Source organism: Phaseolus vulgaris, chromosome 9 (genome assembly GCF_051622355.1).
Source record: "Phaseolus vulgaris cultivar YP4 chromosome 9, ASM5162235v1, whole genome shotgun sequence".
Lineage (NCBI taxonomy): Eukaryota > Viridiplantae > Streptophyta > Magnoliopsida > Fabales > Fabaceae > Phaseolus > Phaseolus vulgaris.
The window spans coordinates 4,428,812-4,448,916 of NC_143506.1; the positions used below are offsets into that span (position 1 = coordinate 4,428,812).

The 20,105-nt window shown below is 28.8% G+C and overlaps 2 protein-coding genes across 2 annotated transcripts; one reads left to right on the plus strand and one right to left on the minus strand.

Annotated features, from left to right (window-relative positions):
• Positions 1 to 5,934: 5,934 nt before the first annotated feature.
• LOC137821994 (B-box zinc finger protein 21) lies at positions 5,935 to 7,469 on the plus strand. The gene is made up of 3 exons (XM_068626833.2): positions 5,935 to 6,344; positions 6,438 to 6,833; positions 7,012 to 7,469. The coding sequence occupies exons 1-3, from the start codon at positions 6,159 to 6,161 to the stop codon at positions 7,252 to 7,254; spliced, it is 825 nt and encodes a 274-aa protein (XP_068482934.2). The 5' UTR covers positions 5,935 to 6,158; the 3' UTR covers positions 7,255 to 7,469.
• Positions 7,470 to 16,996: 9,527 nt separating this feature from the next.
• Positions 16,997 to 17,908, minus strand: LOC137820635 (uncharacterized). Its single transcript, XM_068624809.2, has one exon. It carries the CDS (start codon positions 17,812 to 17,814, stop codon positions 17,224 to 17,226), a length of 591 nt encoding a protein of 196 aa, XP_068480910.1. The 5' UTR covers positions 17,815 to 17,908; the 3' UTR covers positions 16,997 to 17,223.
• Between the last annotated feature and the right edge of the window lie 2,197 nt (positions 17,909 to 20,105).

Genomic DNA, 20,105 nt, shown 5'->3' on the forward strand with positions numbered 1-20,105 from the left:
GGTCAAATATTCCTTCAAAGTTGCTAAGACAATATGCATTGCTTTCACTTGCACTAGCATCAACTATTTTGCTGCAAAAGGTATATCTCATTCTACACTTGCCAAGAAAAACTTTACTCTACTTTTGCCTTGTTGCTTCCATTCTAAGTTGCAGATCCCATAGTCCTTCTATTGTCTCATGCATCGTCTTTGGTCTCTTTCCGTTGCATACTTTTTCAACCAAATGATATTTGTTTTCCACAAGCGTGTCGCCATCACAGGGAGCTCTAACACACCCTGTGATGCTACCGGTACCTATAACCAAATGAGTTATTAGTTGAAGAGAAGTGTGATATAAGAGGATGAAGGTATCAATACCTATAACATGGTTAAATATATGATAAATTGAGTTTTGTGTTAAAAAGAAAATTTGAGAATGTGTCTCATAAACATGTATCAAATTTCTTCCCTTTATGCAACAACAACCAAACTTCATGACAAAGAACACAAATATTTGATAAGTAAAGTTAATAAATATCTCAACTCAAAAACAAGCGTAAGGAATTGGGTGAAGGATTAGTTGTATGTTTCTCTGAACCAAATATTCTTGGTCCACTAGAACTTCAGGTTATGAACATAAAATTAACATACAAACTCACATAAAAAGTCTCTTATATGTTTGTTTTTCCTCAAAAGAAGACAATTTATTTCAAAGAGCAAGGAAAATGGTTATACTTTAAAAAAAATATTTATCTTATTGTTTCAATGGATTTATCACCCATTTTTTCTTTTAATGCTATGTTAGCTTTAAAAGAAAAATCTATTTATATGACGAACATCTATATTTTTCTTTAGATACACTTATGTGTATGGAAGAGGAAGGGAGGAATTAACACTACAAGAAAATCATGAAATAGAAACTAATTTTTAGAGACCAAAATAATTAGTTACAATAGTAACTAAATTAGAGACCATTTTAGAAACTAAATAAAAAATTGGTTTCTAAATTAGTTTTTATTATTGTTAAATAGTTTCTAAATTGGTATCTAATTAGCAATCAATGTTTTAGAGACCAAATTTAGAAACTAAATAATTGGTAGTTAAAACCTTAGTTGCTAATTAGATACCAATTTAGAAACTATTTAACAATAATGGAAACTAATTTAGAAACCAATTTTTTATTTAGTTTTTAAAATGGTCTCTAATTTAGTTACTATTACAACTAATTATTTTGATCTCTAAAAAATTGATTTCTATTTCATGATTTTCTTGTAGTGTAAGGTGAACAATGTTTGTTTTTGAAATCTTTATTGAGATATATAAAACCTCGTGGAAAGCCATTTAAAGGGGTGTATTTTTTCTATTTTAGTGTTTTTTTTACATAAAAGTGACACATTATTTTTTTTTTCATTGTTTTATTATACAAATTAAAATAAAGAATGATACATTAACTAACACAAATATGTAATAATATTGTTAATAAAACAGAATAATAATAATTAATAAAAATAACAATAAAATAAAACTTTAATATAACACAAACATATATAGTTATTTATATAATTATTATTATAAATATATTTACTATTTACATTTAATACAAAATTATTATTTTTATTATTTATTTTTAAATTTATGAATATTTTTTTTATATATAACAATTTTCTATTTTTACATATATTGATAATTTTCTGTCAAGTAAGTCGTATTTTATCCAAAAATAATTATTTAATACTATCAAAAATAATTTATAAAATTTCAATTAACTCAAATCAACACAAAAATATGTCATATTTAATTATTCAAAATATTTCTAAAAATAAGAATAAATTTATAATCTTATATTTTAAATTTTTAAAAAATTTTCAGGACTTCATCACTGACAAACTTCAACCATTTTTCTCAGACATTCACTATAAAATACATGAATTCAAACACAATCACTTTATTCACATTTCATCAAATCTTCACACATATATTCCCTTAAATTATGACACATCCACTCTTCATTCTATACATTTCATCAAATCTTCACACATATATTCCCTTAAATTATGACACATCCACTCTTCATTCTATAGAGAACCTTTCTCCACAACTTCCTACTAATTACTACTAATAATAATATTACTACTACTAATTATATATTAGTTCTTTATAAATTTTCAATTTAATTATCACATCATTTGTTCTATATTTTATTTGCTCATAAATTACTTTTTAAAATGAAATTAACGTGTTAATAGTATGTACATAGTTCTGCATTTTTCTTCTTTATAAATTTTATATATAAATTATTTTAAAAGAAATCTTGTTTATTTTTGAATCAATAGCAAATGCTTACGTAAGAGATGTCGTCACTGTGATTGTTAAAAAACTTAAAAACATGTGAGTTTTGAGTAGATTTACTTTTTGGGTCGTACGATCCAATCCATACTAAGAATTATTCTAAATGGCTATTTGACATGACTTGTTGATATTATTAAAATACATGTGTAATCGCCAGAGAGCCAAAGGAGTTATAAAATATTTACAGCAACATATTGGCCTACTCAAACCCAAGTTATTTTATTAATATACTTGTATTAAATTAGTGTCTCTCTATAATCTTTATAAATTATAATTTAATTAATTTTTAAAATTGTGATTATCTTTCAATTATTATTTTTCTAACTGCTGCAAAAATCAATTAAAAACAAAAATTTAAAACCCTGTTAAAAAACATCTAATAGTTGAACTACATATGCATAGCTTTTTCTTTCAAATGTTTACCCTATACACTTCCTCACTGTGATATTTAAAAATTAAGATATCAATTCATTAATTGGTTCATTTAAATGAGAAATTGAAAATATGAAAGTAATGTTGGTTTTATGGATAATATATAACTTATTATTTACAAGAAAACTATTGATTAGAAGAGTTAGATATTTGTTATGAGAAAATGATTAAATAAAAATTAATTTTAGAAATTAAAATAAGTAATTATTATTTAATTAAATTAGAGATTATTTTATAAATTAAAAAATTATTGGTATTTAAAATAATTTATATTATTAATAAAAATTTATAGAATAATTTTTAAATTATATCTAACCATTAACTACCAAGATTTCAGTTACTTACTATTTTAGTAGTTAATTTAGATATCAATTTAGAAACATTTTATTAATTTATATTAATAATAGAAACCACTTTAAATACGAATAATTTGTTAGTCTCTAAAACAATATCAAATTTAGTCAATATATTGACTAATTATTTTTTGTCTCTAAATTTAGTTGATATTTAATGATTTTCTTGTAGTGATTAGTAGGATGCTACCTCCATTAGATAAAGAGAATTACAAAATTGTATAAAATCATTTAGTTGTAAACAAGATATATCAAATGTAATTTTGGTTGAATTAAAATGCAATAACACTTTGAATAAGATAATGTATACTTAATAGAAGTATTTTTTTTTGAGATCCCACTCGACTAGAGATTAAGATATTTCATTGTATATAAGTGGGTGCAAACCTCAACCCAATGAGCCGGTTTTATGGGGTTGAGTTAGGCTTAAAGTCCACTTCGTAATATGATATCAGAGTCATTTAAAGCCTATCTTAGCGAGTGTTTGTTGGCCTTATCAAGTCACCCACTATCGGGTTGTTATCGGACCATCCATAATATGTTGTCCCACACACGAGATGTCACTCTCAGTGTGAGGGGGGTGTGTTGGAGATCTCATATCGACTAGAGATTAGGATATTTTATTGTATATAAGTGGGTGCAAACTTCAACCCTATGAGCCGGTTTTATGGGATTGAGTTAGGTTTAAAGTCCACTTCGTAATAAGTACAGACTTATTGAAATATAAAAGTATGTGTTTTTGGGTTAGTATGACTTAAGTGATGAGTCATCATCATATACCATTTAATGTCACCATTAACGTTCAAACAACAAAGCATATTACTTAAGCTATGCTTTGAGGCTTGAATAATGTCGAGATGCTTTTCTCTCATTTAGAATAAGTGACATTCAAGTGACAAGAGACTACTTAAACGTTATGGTGTGATGGTAGCGCATAAAGTTTATGAAACATGTTAGACATGCAACTATGCGTGTGTAATGTGAATTCATATGAAAGAAACAATTAAAGTGTTACAAAGGAAATCAAATAACACAAGTGTAACGAGGAAAAACCTAGAATGAAGAGGATTTTTGGATTGATATTGAGAGAAAACCTACAGGTATGCAATTACAAACATTTGTCTATACAATAATTATTTTTTCTTATATAGCAAACTGATTTGTCTGCTCAACAATACCCCTTCCATGAGAATATTCTTGACCTCAACGATTGAATGAAATGTGTTTTCCTTCTTTAAATCGTAGTAGAACTCCCATGTAACATTTAGTGGGAGTTGTATTTCCATTTTACCAAAACTTTGGTGATGGTACTTTCATTGCGCTTTACCGTCATCCTATCTATAATAGTCTCTTATTACCTTTCATTCAACCTTCCTTCCATTTGATAAGGTTGATCAGTTGAAACTAATGCATCTCTCACATGTTTCTTAAGTTGGGACACATGAAAAAAATTGTGGATCTTGAAAATTTTAAGAAACTCTATACATGTCTGATACACTATATACTGTAGTATGTGAACACACACATATGACATCGTGATGTGGTTGTGTGTGAATATTTATATGATTGTGGTCCTTTAATAAGTGTATGATGAGAGATACACGAAATAACATTGTGGTCCCAAAAATTATACTATTAAACATATAAAAAAGGAATATTTTAATTTTATTGATAGTTTAAATCACATATATTAACAAAGGTGATGTAAAGTGAGATATGAGAGATGCAATTTCATAAAAGTTATTCTTTTGTATTATAGTGTAAAAATGTAATATAACTTATGCATATGATGTATGTTATATCATGTTATGTGATCATTGTTTAAATGTTTTACTCTTATATATTATTGGATAGATAATAGTAAACATATAACTATTTATGTTCTACCTTATTTTCTGTTATTAAGAATAAAATAAATACATGGGTTCATTATCAATTCCCAATCTAAACACTAATAATGTGACAATTGATAAATAAACAAACCAAATAGGTGACTTCATGGTTTTTTCTCAACGCAACTTCAAGTTTTATTTAAATGAGACACCGGGAAATACTACATTTTAATGAGTTTTCTTGTGTGTTAATTTAATTAATTAATACTGATATTTGTTCATTTATATTTTATATAATTTATTTAGTAGTCTAATAGAACCACTTAATCTGACCACATAAAATAAAGTTCATAAATGATAAATAAATAATATAGTTGGTTTTTAAATATTTATATGTTAGTACAGTAGTAGTAGTAAAACTCGGACACTCTTCTTAAATGGCGTGTCGGTGTCCGATACTCGTGTCGAACACCAACACTCGTATGACACCTGTAGGACACGTATCCGTAAAATGTCCAATTCAAAAAGTATTTGTTAGATTTCTGACAATTCTGGTACGGTTCTAACACAATTTTAAAAAGGAAAAATACATTAATTTTCTCAAAATTCAAATTTTATTGTATAAATTGTTATTATGATTATAAAAATAAAAAACAAATCATTGTGAACCAGTCATGCAAAACATCTTTCCGCTCAAAAAAATAATCTGAAACATACTTGTACACATAAATCTTTATTGTCAATTTATATAATTCATAATTATATAATATATAGATATGTGTCCCCGTGTCCTACATTTTAAAGATTTTTCATATCTCCGTATTTATGTCCGTGTCGTATATGTGTCCGTGTCATATCCGTATCATATCTGTGCTACATATAGTAAGTGATCGCATTTATGATTTATCGAAATTAAAAAAATGGTAGAAATTAATAATTAATGGTAGTAACTGATGGTATAGAAGAAGTGTTTGGGGTGAAAGAGAATTATTTAATCCCTTGAAGTCTCGCATTAACCGACTGAATAAGTAAGAACGTGAAACATGACACCCTAACTCGCGTTGCTTGCTCGCTGATTTGACTCGTCTCCACTGTATTTAACTTAACCGTAGACGAATCAGTCATTCATCTCCCTTCAATTCAATTCAAAATCAAAACCTCATTTCTATTAATCTAAGGTCAGACAACAAAAAACCTAAATAATAATAATAATATGAAGATCCAGTGCGACGTGTGTAACAAACACCAGGCTTCTTTATTCTGCACCGCTGATGAGGCCGCCCTCTGCGACGCCTGCGACCACCGTGTCCACCACGCCAACAAGCTCGCCTCCAAACACCAACGCTTCTCTCTCACCCACCCCTCTGCTAAGCATTTTCCTCTCTGTGATGTTTGCCAGGTACATCAACAAATAACAGTTAAATCTTAATCACTAATGATTACATTATTGTTCTTATCATTACATAGTTTAATTTAAGTTGTTGTGTTGTAGGAGAGAAGAGCTTTTGTGTTTTGTCAGCAAGATAGAGCGATTCTGTGCAAAGAGTGTGACGGCTCCATTCATTCGGCCAACGAACTCACCAAGAACCATAGCAGGTTTCTCCTCACCGGGATCAAGTTCTCTGCTTCTCTCCTGCCTTATTCTTCTTCTTCTTCTTCTTCACTATCATCATCATCATCACCCAAGAAAAACCCTGTTCTCGATTCTTCACACCCACTTTCCAATCCTCCTTCAACACCCTCACCGCCTAAACCTGGGGGAAACTTGCAAACAAATCAAGAACCTGGTTTCACAGGTAGCAGCATATCAGAGTACTTGATAAACACTATCCCGGGCATGAAGTTCGAAGACTTCCTCGATTCCCATTCAACCTTTGCTTGCTCTAAGGTTAGTTTATTCCACTTCAAACCTTCCATCAATTCATTAGCGACCAAATTTAGTAACAAAAATGTTTTTTTTCTTACAAAATTTCAAGAATTTTTGGGTGGTGATTTTAATTTTTGTTGTGGCAACTGATGCTTCGTTTAATTGGATCTGAGATTAACACGTTGATGATGAATTGCAGAACGGTGATGAGATGTGTTCGCTGTTTGGTGAGGAAAACATGGTTTCGTTCTCCCCTGGTGGGATCTGGGTTCCTCAAGCGCCACCTTCTTCTGCTGCATATTGGGAACAGACGAGTGAGCAGAATGGATACAAGGAGAGAAGGGAAGGTAGCATTAGATCAAGTTTGGGGGATGATAACTTCGTGGTTCCTCAGATGAGTCCTCCCAGCAACGTTTCCAAGAGATCCAAGGTTCTTTGGTAGAACAGATACAGCTAGTTACAGCTAGCTACTGTGTCACTTGAATTTCACTCTCCCCTTGCTTTATACTGTTGAGTTAGTTTTGTTTGTTTCTTTATTGTCCATCTTCTTCCTCAAGTACACTCTGCTACCTCCTCCTCTCTTGGGTTTTCTACATATTACTCTATCTCTTCCAAATTGTAAATACAAACGTTTCCAGAGACTTCTCTGGGATCAAACTTGGAATTGTTTCTGCTGCATGTTACAAAACAAATAAGCTTTTAAAATTAAATGCTGATCAGATCTGGAGAAAAAAAGTGTTAAATACATTAAGATGAAGTGTTAAGACCTTCTTTCCTTGATGCTCTCTAAATTAAAGAGCATCTCTTATTAGAGATTAAGAGATTTTTCTAAAATATTTAAAGTGGTTTAACAACTTTATCGTAGAATATATTAATATGGTAATAAAAATTGTTAAAATACAAGTAACTCTAACTTACAAAATAAAAAATATTATCTTAATCAATTATTTAGAGTTGTTTAATATTTTTTTCAAATCTGAATTGCTTAAAGATAATAAGATATTGTATGACTCACTTTTCAAATTTCCGCTTAATCACATGGCATAAATGAAAGGACGACAGACATCAACAATGTTTAGGATTTAAGGTAATGAAGTTGTTGAGAATTAAGAGAAGTATTAAGAAAATAAATAATAATTATAAAGTTATATATAATTATTGTAGGCAATATTTTACCTAATTAAATTGTAATATATATATTTTCTATACAAGTGATAATACACCTAATAAAACTTTTTTCTTTCTTTTTAAGAGCGAAGAACATGAATGAATAGTGGAGAGTTAAGTGAGTATGGAGAAGAAGAATATTGGTGTGATAGCAATGAGGTGTGGCAGAGACATGAGCAGGACAATAAACGACAGGAGCAGGTAGAACAGTTAGTGAGACAGGGTTCCAGATGAAAATACAGGATTTGTTAAATCATCACCACTCACCTATTATTTATCATCACGCTGTCAACAATTATTGTTCATGTTTCATTGCCTCAAAAAGGTTTCAAATCCTGTCAAAATCTCCTTCTCTACAAAGGTACTGTCATCGATAAAAGAAAATTTAAACAGCTAAATTATTACAAAATAATCTCAAATATTAATAAATAAATTTTGAGTTTAATTTAATAAAAAATATTGTATAAATTCGAGAGATAAGATCATTAGGAAGAATGACTCCATTTGACTGTTTTGAACATCCGACTGTTTTGAAGGTTGGTCCTATGTTACGATTTTGTTCTTAAAAGTTGTATCAAAATGAATTGAGAGATAAAAGAGTATATAAACTGTCTTTGACCTCGACTCCCGAAAAATGTGCGATTATATTGATCTCGATTCCTGAGAAATGTGGAACTATATTGATATATCAGAACAAATATATTCGATAATAATATGATAATAAGTGATTTAATAAATTTTTGTTAAAATATATTTTAAATAATTTTGATAATATATTAAAAAAAAAATCTCTAACCTCACATATTAACAACTGTTAGTGTTCCCATCTCAAGTCCTACACAGGTACAGTTACAAATCATCTCAGTCATATCCAAAAGAAATATCTGCTTACAAATTGTTGTTTATTTGACCAAGAAAGTGACATTAGGAAAATGCAATAAAAAGACAGGAGTTAAAGGCAAATCCTAAGACATTTGTGCTAATCCAATACACGTTAGGGAAAGATATTAAAGAAGGGGTAACAGTGATGGCTTCTCCAATTTTGAATAATCAATTGTGTCGAAAGCTTACAAACAGCTCATGTAAGTTGAGCTGTTCTTTCTATCAGTGCTCTTCTAGTCCTTCACAGGACTATATAATTCTTGTTCTGGATGTTACGGAATTTTTAGTTTTTAATTTCTAAATATAAATTTTAAAACTAAACCGAACCTTTATAATTTAATTTTACAAAAAAAAATATTATTAAAAACTTCCATGTTCTTTTCACATAGTATATTACAAAATAAACACGTGTGAACAGAATGGTATAGACCCGACAAATACCCGTAGAATAAACTTTAAATAGTTCTGATAACATATTACAAAGTGAACTTCAATTCTAACTCAATCTCATTAAATCGATTTATGGGTGAGATTTGTATTCATTTATATACAATGAAATATTCTTATATATATTATTGGATTTCTAAATATTTTTATGATATTAAAATCTTTAATACATAGAATTTTTATAATATCAAATTAAATTAAAAATTTATTCTATAGATAATGTAAAAAGTATTTAATAAGTGTATTTATGTAACTGACCATTTAAAGAATTCATCATAAATTAAAATGTGAAATCTGAATAAAATATAAAAATAAAAATCGTAATATTTGAAAGTATCACCATTCACCAAAATACACTAGAAAGTAAAAGATGTAAGTAATTATTATTGTAATTTTTAAATATTTAATGTATTATTGGTTTTACAGAAAGAAATTAATTTAAAACAATTTTTTTATTGAAAAATGTTATTTAAAGTGAACAGAGTGAGTGACAACTATCACATTCAAAAGAAAAATATTGTTTTGAGATAAGTACTCCTGGAATCTTGTGACAACTCTTGGAACAAATGGAAGATTCCTTCACCTTTTTGCTTTCACAATTTGATGCATACATGCTCTCAAATTTTGACGTTACTATATTTTGTATGCTTAACGAAGGGGTTGAGTTATCGAAAAGTGCACATCACCATTGGATCTCCAAATAAACGTTAGTAATGGAAACTTATCATCTTGACCTTTCCTTTTTGGAATTTTTTTCAACAGAGATGTTAATTTTATTACTGAAATGTACGTATCCTTTTTAAATAATTTATATGGGTAAGTCCTGACTTCAATTTACTCAATTTCATAGTATAAAAGTTATGGAAAACAATCACGTTAACATGACTTTGTATAATGTTATTAAAGTTTTTTTTTTAATTGAAATTGTGTGAATATCACACGACTTTACTTAGAAAAATATTATTAATGTATTATTTAATTAAAAGTTATTGGTATATTTAGTAAAACACATTTAACGCGTATATAAATTGAACGTATAAATTTGAGCAAAAAATAAATAAGAGGGGGAAAATTACAATTAAAATATAACATGAATATTGTTACATTTATTAATGCAAAAAGTAATATTTTTTAATTTGTATAGTTATACGTTGTCTTTCAAAATGTGGTGATATTTTTTAAATTAAATTACTTTAAGAATGTGGCTTTACCTCATAGCCGCTCTTTTAGAGTTTTTTTTATTATCCTAGTTCTTAACGCGCCAGTTACGTTTTTCTCTTTTTCTATGTGCTTCTTCTTCGTTTTCCTTAAGCCATTGTCTTCTTCGTGTGATTGGGTAAGTTGCTTTCGAGCTCTCTACTTCTTCTTTGTCATTGCTTTTTTTTGTTTAAACCTTAGTTGCTAATTAGATATCAATTTAGAAACCATTTAACAATAAGAGAAACTAATCTAAAAACCAAAAAAATTATTTAGTCCCTAAAATGGTCTCTAATTTAGTCACTATAGCAACTAATTATTTTTTGTCTCTAAAATTTGTTTCTATTTGATGATTTTCTTGTAGTGATCTTATTTTCCAAGTAAGCAAACAACTGTCTCCGCCTCCGTACGCCAACTCCTTCACCTCCGCACGCCGACAACACCTTCCGCACACTACCAACACCTCCACCACATGTTGTCACCGTGGACTTGGTTGCACCTGCAACTCCACTATAGAAGATTAGTATTTTTAGGGTTTAGGATTTTAAAATTTTAAATAAATATTTGAATATATGTGTTGATTAGTTAATAGTTTAGGATTTGTGGGAACTTGATTTAGTGGATATTTGATGGAGGAGTCCTGACATTAATGAGAAGAGTGATAAATTTGGAATAAACAAAAATTAGCATGAAAAAATTCAAACGATCATAACTTTTGACAAAAAGTCAGATGGAGACACGTAAAAAAATAAAAGTTGTTCGAAACGAGGTAAAGAATCACGTGGCGAATACCCAAAGGGGATTGGGGTCCACCAAAATTCCAAAAATCCATCGTTTACTATTTTTTTTAATTATTATTTAGGTATTTTTCAAGTATTTTAAGGTTTTAGTTCCCATGCTTTCAATTGTCAGAAAATTCTGAAATTTTGCATCATGTTTCCTACTGCAAATTAGAGATTTATCAAACCATTATGATTATATTACATTCACAAATTTATTAATCATACATTACATAATGTAATGTGTTCTAACATAAAAATCTTATTATTTCAGTGTTTGTTCATTGGGAGGGGAAGTGCAAATGCAAAAAAAAAAAAAACTCACTTTAATGCACCTTAAGGTATTTAAAGTATATTTGTTCACTCACTTTAATGTGTCTAATTCATGGTTTATCAATATTAACTTTTACTTTCTATTGAATTATAGTGTAATAGACAACTAGGAAGCTATGAATGTGGCTATTACGTTATGCAATGGATGGTTACCATTGTAAGACTAGGCCTTAAAAGTGATTGGGAGTAGGTAACATGATGGTAAATTATTTTTATAGTTCTTTAACATATGTGTATCTTAACACTAATTTATGTGAACCTGAATTTGTAATGCATTTCTTTATGGATGAGCAAGCACTGCCTTTGGCCACCATAGAATATGTGAGACATGCTTGGGTCACATATTTCCTAAATTTTTAAAACTCTAGGATACTAATCAATAGATAGGAATATAGGTAAAAATATATGTTATTAGTGTTTGTAATACATTTTTATCAATATATATAATTTGATTCTCTGAATTTATGTATTTGTCTGGCTAAGTTATAATTGAACAGGTCAATTTAGATGGGAATTAACATTAAACAGAATGTACTACAAAAATTACCATCTACAAGGATAGCTATTTACCATAATCGTCTTCTTAGATGCTCCACAATGGTTTATAAGGGCGGTTAAGGCAAATAGCCGCTTTCTTAGATGTTTCACAATGGTTTATAAAAGCGGTTATGGTAAAAATCGCCCTTTTACACCTCATGCATATATTATATATACATCTTATAAGGGAGGTGTAAAAGGGATACTTCTACCATAGTCACCCTCTTTGTTTGAATATAAGAAGACGGCTATAGCCGTCTTCTTTGCTTTGGGACATAAGACTACACGTTGATCAAAGACGGCAGTCGTCATTTTACAGTTAAAATAACTGTCGTTTTTAACCTTTTTTACACCATTGATTAAATGAAGTAAGATGTATTGGAGACGAAGTGTCATAAGGTGATTTTCTTATTTGTTTTTTAGGTCTTCGTGAAAGTTGATGATCGATCCTCTATTTCTTCAGAAGAGCTTGATAATTAAGGTGATAATAATGATGACGAATGTAACAATGATGATCAACATTCACCTCATTTTGATCCTAATAATTAAAAATATTAAATAATTTTAAATAAATACTTACAAAATATTTAGATAATTGAGTGTATTTTTAATATATATATATATTAAAATAAATAAACAACTTTAAAAAAATGACAGATAAATCAAGATTGACCCCTCATTCCAATATGTGTTGACTGCCTAGATCCTAGATCCCTCATTCCAATAGTAACTTCTGAAAACTCTCACAAAACTTAAGGTAACTCTCAAGGAAGCATAAAAGATTCATCAGTTACACATAGGTGTAGTATCAATTCTTATTTCCAAAATATAGTAAATGAAGTATTAAAGATTCATCAATTACATGTATTATAATATCAATTCTCATTTGTAAAATAGTAAATGAAATTAGCTTCTCTTAATTTTTATGCTCTTTAAAAAATTCTTCCAAATACTTAGAAAATTTAAGGAAGCCATAATTTGCTCCTTAGAAACCTAATTCACAAATCAAATATATAATTATAAACCTAAATTAATAGGGCTTCATTTGTTCAACTCAATGCTCATGTTACACATGCATATAATAAGATAAACATAAAACTAAAGATCAAAGTTTAAAGAAAACCAAAATCAGATCAAACTATACTGTGTTATATTCTAATTTGTATGCTCTAGTCGAAAAAAAAAACATAAACACCTTAAATCTAAACAAAAATAAGAGATTATGTAATTTTGAGAGATGAATAAAAATAAATTGATTTGATATTATATATGACTTTTATATAATAAATATTTACTTTTTATTTAATTTAGACTTTCTCTGTAAAGTTATAAAATTGATCTTTACACTTATAAATAAATTTATAATTGAAAGATTAAAATCAAAACTTATGAAAGGATTAAATCTATTTTTAAATAATGATCAGATTTATATTTATGAAAGTTTCAGAAATATCCTTACACATGAATTGACGAGAGGGATTGAAAAAGGAAGAGAGAGAAAAGTATTCTAGGAAGTAAAATTGAAGTATGTTGTTGGCAAAGGAGAAGAAATATATGAATAATATTCCAAAAAAAACTTAATGTACAATTTTCTCTCTTTTGACATTAATTGTGTGGGGTTTGAATAAAGGTTTAATTTATAAATATTTTTTTTTCTTAAAAAATAATATTAAGATATATTACATTTTTATCTCTACAATTATTTTTATTTAATGGATTTGGGCTTAACTTATTCACATTTTTTAGTGAATATGCGCAAATATACTCCTATTTTTTTTAGAGAAAAAAAAATAAAGGTTAAACTTTTTTATTGTTGTGTTTGAACTAAAGAGGGAAAAAAAGAAAATTGTTTAAATTGAATAAAAAAGTGAAAGTGATGAGAAATAAATGAAAAGTTTGTAAATTTTCTAAGTAATTTGATTTATATAATATGTTTAAAAAATATAAAATGATATATTTATAAAATGATCAAATCAACATTTGTTATTATGTATTAATTTTAGTTACATATCAAATTATAATTTTTGTATTATTATTTTATATATTTACTTTTTATTATTCTTATATAAATTTATCACTACTTTTGATTCTAATTTTATTATTGTTAGTGTTACTATTATTAATTTATAATAATCATTATTATAATTCTATTAAATTTATTATTACTAATAAGATTTATTATTTTTATTATTATATTATATTATATAATTAATTATACTACGATTATATATATAATATAATTGATCATGTTACGTTATGATTATTATATAATATATTCTTCAACTTTTTTCATAGATATGAGAGAAAAATATACATTTTTATAAATTTATTGTATTTTTTGTTTGCAAAGTGGGTCCACAAAGAGTAACATAACAAACAACAAATAGGACCAATGTAGCACTTTAATTAATACTACTTAGTTACTTCACACAAATCACTTAGCCCATTCATTTCTAAAAATTGGAAAGACACTCAACGACGGTTATTTTTAATTTAAAATGACAACTATATAGTCGTATTTAATATATACGTAGTTTTAAATCGAAGAGATAAGAAGATGGTTATTTAGTCGTATTTGTAAATTCGATTTATAAATGCAGATATTTACTATAACCGCATTTATAAATCGCATTTATGTATGACATTTAGGATTTCTTCTCTTTTTTCGTTGTTGTTTGTGTTTCTAATCAAAGTTCTTAACTTTGATATTTTTCGAAGAACATGTCATTATTTTAGCATTTTTTTTTTATCTTTTGGTGCATCCATATCATACCTCTTCACATTCTTAGCATTTCATCCCAATATGAATCTGACATGTTCTGAATAAAAAAAATAATACAAATAATGGATTGATATTGGAACTTGGAAGGCCTGATAACCAAGAACATAAATAAAAGTCCAGAAAATGCAAATAAAAATTTCTCAATGAAATGCAAATACACGATGGAGCAAGGTGATAATGGTGAAGAAGAAGAGAGAAAGACAATGTTTACAAAAGACACGAAGACAGTGCAAATAAAAGAGGAAACATAGAAGAGAAACGAAGCGCGAGGAAAATGAAAATATGAAAACGTAAGTGGCGCACTTCTGAGTTAGGGTAAAAAAAGTTTTAAAAATGCGACTATTTGTAATAACCGCATTCTTAAATCAAGTTAATTTAAAAAATGTGAGTCGTTGTTTTAAACTGTTGTACTAGTGAAAATTGTTGTACTAGTGAGTAGTTTATTATGTATTATTATTTTGAAAAATACTTTTTACTTATTAATTTTATCCTTTTTATTTATTTTAACTCTAATTTATATTTTTCATTTATTTGTTTTTCTTAATTCAAACAATTCCATTTTACATTTTTTCTCTCTTTCTTGTTTACTCCCTCTTCAATTCAAAATAATATTGTTCTGTATTTGTTAATTGGCTTTATTAAATAAATGTATCTTTTTTTTAAAAAGCTAATTACTATTTCCCCCCCTCAAAAGGTAAAGATTCAGCATTTAAAACAAATGGTTGCTGAGTTTGCTTTGTCTTAATTAATTGTGGATAGTTGATGGCCAGGTCAGAGCCATGAGTATTGTTTAACAATGATATTCTTCACCTAACAATGTTGAAAGCATTCACTTTAATATATTTAATATGTATAAATATATACTTTTATTATAAGTACTCTTCCTAAACTTTTTGAATTAAAAAACCTACGTTCTACTCTAGGTCACTCACTACAAACTTCAGAAAATTCCTTACTAATAAATAGCCCTCAGTATTTGTAAAAGAATGAAACAAAACGAAACACAACCAATTTAAAAAGTATATAAAATACGCACATGATTCTTTACTCTACCCTTAACTTGTTTTTTGGACTATATATAATAAATATTTTATTCAACAAATTATTAATATTTTTTAATTTATATTTCATTTTCTAAATCATTATTTATTTATTAATTATTAAAGAAGTTAAACATAAGTTACATAACTTCAAGTCGTTATAACTATGCAAACTTCAATTATTTTTATTTAACATTGAAATCGTACCATCTATATATAAAATTAATTAAATTTTAATTAAAATTATGTGTATTTAACACAATTTTTTTTTTAATTTTGAACTAAAATCATTTTATTATGACATAACTTATTATGACATGAGACTTTTTTTTGTTTCACTTGAATGACAAAGAGTTTTAATAGGTTTTTCATGGTAAGTGAGATTAACTAAAAATCCACGAAGAAACAAAGAAAGATAAGAACAGCATCAATTGCTATTAGGAAGAGGAAAGCAACAATTAAAGAACTTTAGAAATTGTGTTGTGCATACTTTTTTTTTTATTTTAAAAAAAATAAAACAATTTAGAGATTATAATATCTAAAGATATGTAGGACTCTGCACTTTTTTTAAAACAAATTCGATCGCTCAAAACTAATTAAGAATAATAAATATGAATATAATAAAACATAAATAAATTAAAAGACATTCATAATATATAAATATAAAATAATTTTATCACAATCAAGTTGAAATAAATATATACATAATTTAAAATAAAATATGAAACATAATATAATAAATCTTCATAGTTACTCAAGCCCAAATAAGTGATAGATTGAAATCAAAGATGTGAACCTTAATTTTGGAAAAGAAAACACATGTTCAAAAAGATACTTATATATAAATAAGAATAATATAACTGAAAAGATAGAAAAAACTGATTACTCTGATAAATAAAGAGATATTATAAAATATAACAATAGTATGATGGATAAAATCCTTTTATATATATATATATATATTATGGGCATAATGAAAGAAGATTCAGTTAATGAAAAAATATTCATAATATGAAGAGAGAAAAAATGTATATCTGATAATTATATAATATGATAGGAATGTGAAGTTACCGTGTTTAATTACACTCTCGTAGGTATTACGAACTCAACTTTAGATCTATCTCAATTCAATAAAACTAATTAGATTTGTATTATTTATATACAATTAATTAAATGTTTTATCTACTATAACACAATAAAGTGATATATGTGATGAAATGATTCCTTATAGAAAGGGTACATTGATTTCAGGGTTGGCGGCAATGAGCCTTACACATATGGTGACAATCGTAGTAACAATGTCCTCCACACTCAGAAGGGCATTCCAACCTCATGCCCCAGCATGGTGTTCTTCTCTTGCATTCTGCATATTCTCCTAACCTATACTCTTCCTCCTCATACACCCCTTTCTTCTTTGCTTTGTAATCATGCCTCTTCCTTCTTCCATGCCCTCCACATCTCCTCCACCCACCACCACCACCTCCTCCTCCTCCACCCCCACCGCCGCCACCACCTCCTCCTCCTCCTCCACCACCTCCACCTCCCCATCCACCACCTCCTCCCCCTCCTCCTCCACCCCCACCCCCACCCCATCCCCATCCACCACCTCCTCCTCCTCCACCCCCTCCATAATACACACTACTCTTGACGTGGACTTTCTTATTATTGTTGTAGGAGGTGTTGTGTTTTCCTTTTACTTCTTCTTTTATCCCTTCACTAGGAGTAGGACTAGAAGAAGCGTCGCCATTTTTCAGATCGTCACATCTAAGCCCAACAATTGTCGTCGATAGGGCAAGGATTAGACAGAGGACCCCAAAACTTGTTCTGAAGCTCTCCATCTTCAACTTCACACACTACAAACAAAATTTTGTACAATACATATAAAGCACAATATAACTTTTATATATATACACACACAGTAGCATATGGTTGTGAGAATTTTATTAGGATGTTGGATGAAGAACTGAACAGTGTCGGACCCCACCAAGTGAAATGTAGTATAAGATTGCATAGCAGTTAAGGTGATGCCTTTGTCCTTACTTTGTCCCCACTTTGTCCCCTAACCTCTCCCACTAACACTGCACACTTTACCCCCCTTTGCCACCTTGCTTCCCAATAATGGACTCCCACCATAATATTCTATTTAGGATAACCTCAACTTTAATTCTTTCCAAATAAATGCAATCAATTTGTATAATACCACTTAACAATTTATGCTACATGCCACAAAGCAAATGCTAAAGTAGCCGAAAAAACTGGATGTGTGAGGAGAAAGATAGCAAAGATTGAAGTTAATTAACTGTGACAGTTAATTATTTTGATGAAAAATTAAAAACAGTGGCTTTTTTTTGGAAATGAGATTGAGGAAAAATGAATGTATAATTCATATAACAAAACCTATACTCCCCTCTCATAGCTAGCATTGATTGGAATATGAAAATCAAAGACAAATTTCACCTAACAACATCGGGTTAGGGGTTAGGATAGTGGTTACATAGTGGTCTTATGTTATATGAATGATCTATTTAATACAAAATTCACGTTCCGTCTCTAGCATGTGCCAACTTGTTGGATTAAAAACAATTATATTATTGTGAGTGACAATTCATTCTTAAATTTGGATGTCTACTTCTTAGATTCAGTTTGTTTATCTGGTTTCCTATTGTACCATTTCGAATCAGGTAGGCATTTTGACCGAGCTCACTAAGGATCTATAAGGGAAAGTGATCGCGTGAGAGCTTACCATGAGCCGTGAACCGACCTAACACGTCCAAAAACACGACCTGTTTTGGCCTTGGCCCAGTATCACGCAACGTTAGCAAGGAACGAATTCCACTAAAGGAAAGTATAACGTTTTTCCTGCACAACACATATTTCCGATAGCGTAATAAATATAAATTTCATATCCCGATAGCGTAATAAATATAAATGTATATCCCCAATAACTTAATAAATATTATCCTTATTATCCCTGATTACGCTGTTTAACTATTCCGATTTATATACTTTATATCCAGATTTTATAGAGAGTTACTCTGAAATGACACATTAATTCCTGGGTCAGAAATCCAAGTCCATGGACGCTTATAAATAGACACCCACCCACAGGGAGTATCATCTCAACTTGCATCTTTGCAATATATTTTTACCATATATACTCTATTTTGTGCTCTTACTGACTTTAGCGTTGGAGTATAATTGCAGATGGAGCCCCTCATCTCCATAAGATCAGTTTGCTAAAAGCCAAGAGACTATTACTAACCACCTCATCCAGTTGGCGACCGACCACCAGAAGGGAGTCCAAAGAGAGCTCATCCATACTCCGACCGACTTCGAGTCGGCAATAACAGCTATCATCAACTATATTATTCAAAGAGGTTTTAAGGTTGAATCATAAGTTGTTTTTACTTTTGGTCTAAAGATTGATCTAAATTAAAATATTATTCTTGGTAAAAACAAAACTTACAATTGCATTTTGCTTTCATCCTCTTTCTTTTTGGTTCTAGTACCTACTGTACATTAAGTTAGATGGCTAGATTTCTTTTTCATTTTCTATGACATTGCATTGGGAGGTATTTTGACGGTCTTTACAGATATATTGTTATTGGAATGATGATACACATTGAGTGAATAAGTGACAACTTCACAAACAATTAACAAAAAAAATATTTGTGTAGTCTTGTGAGAATAAATTGGGGTGACACACTTATATAAGAAGAAAGCAAGATCTAGAGGAACTTGCTTTTAGGTAAAAAAAAATGGGAAAGTTGGGTTGCTGTGCATACCATCCACACCAGATATGTAATTCAAAATACACTCCTCCCACCATCCACGTGAAACCCAATATTAACTAAAAAAAAAATACCGATAGTATAATAAGCACCTTATAGTATTCATAAACCAATGAAATGATGGTAAATATAAGATTGAAAAGCACAACATCATAAATATTTGTTCCTCTTACTTTGTTTTAAATAAGAAAACTGAGGATCATCGAGACTCGAAATGTTATGGCACAAAAATCTTGACCATACCATTTCAAGTCTCAAGCACCAACGTATCTCTAATTTGGCTTAGCTACATCACGTTAGGGAAAACTAATTTTTTTTCCAAAATCTTCGTGTATAAC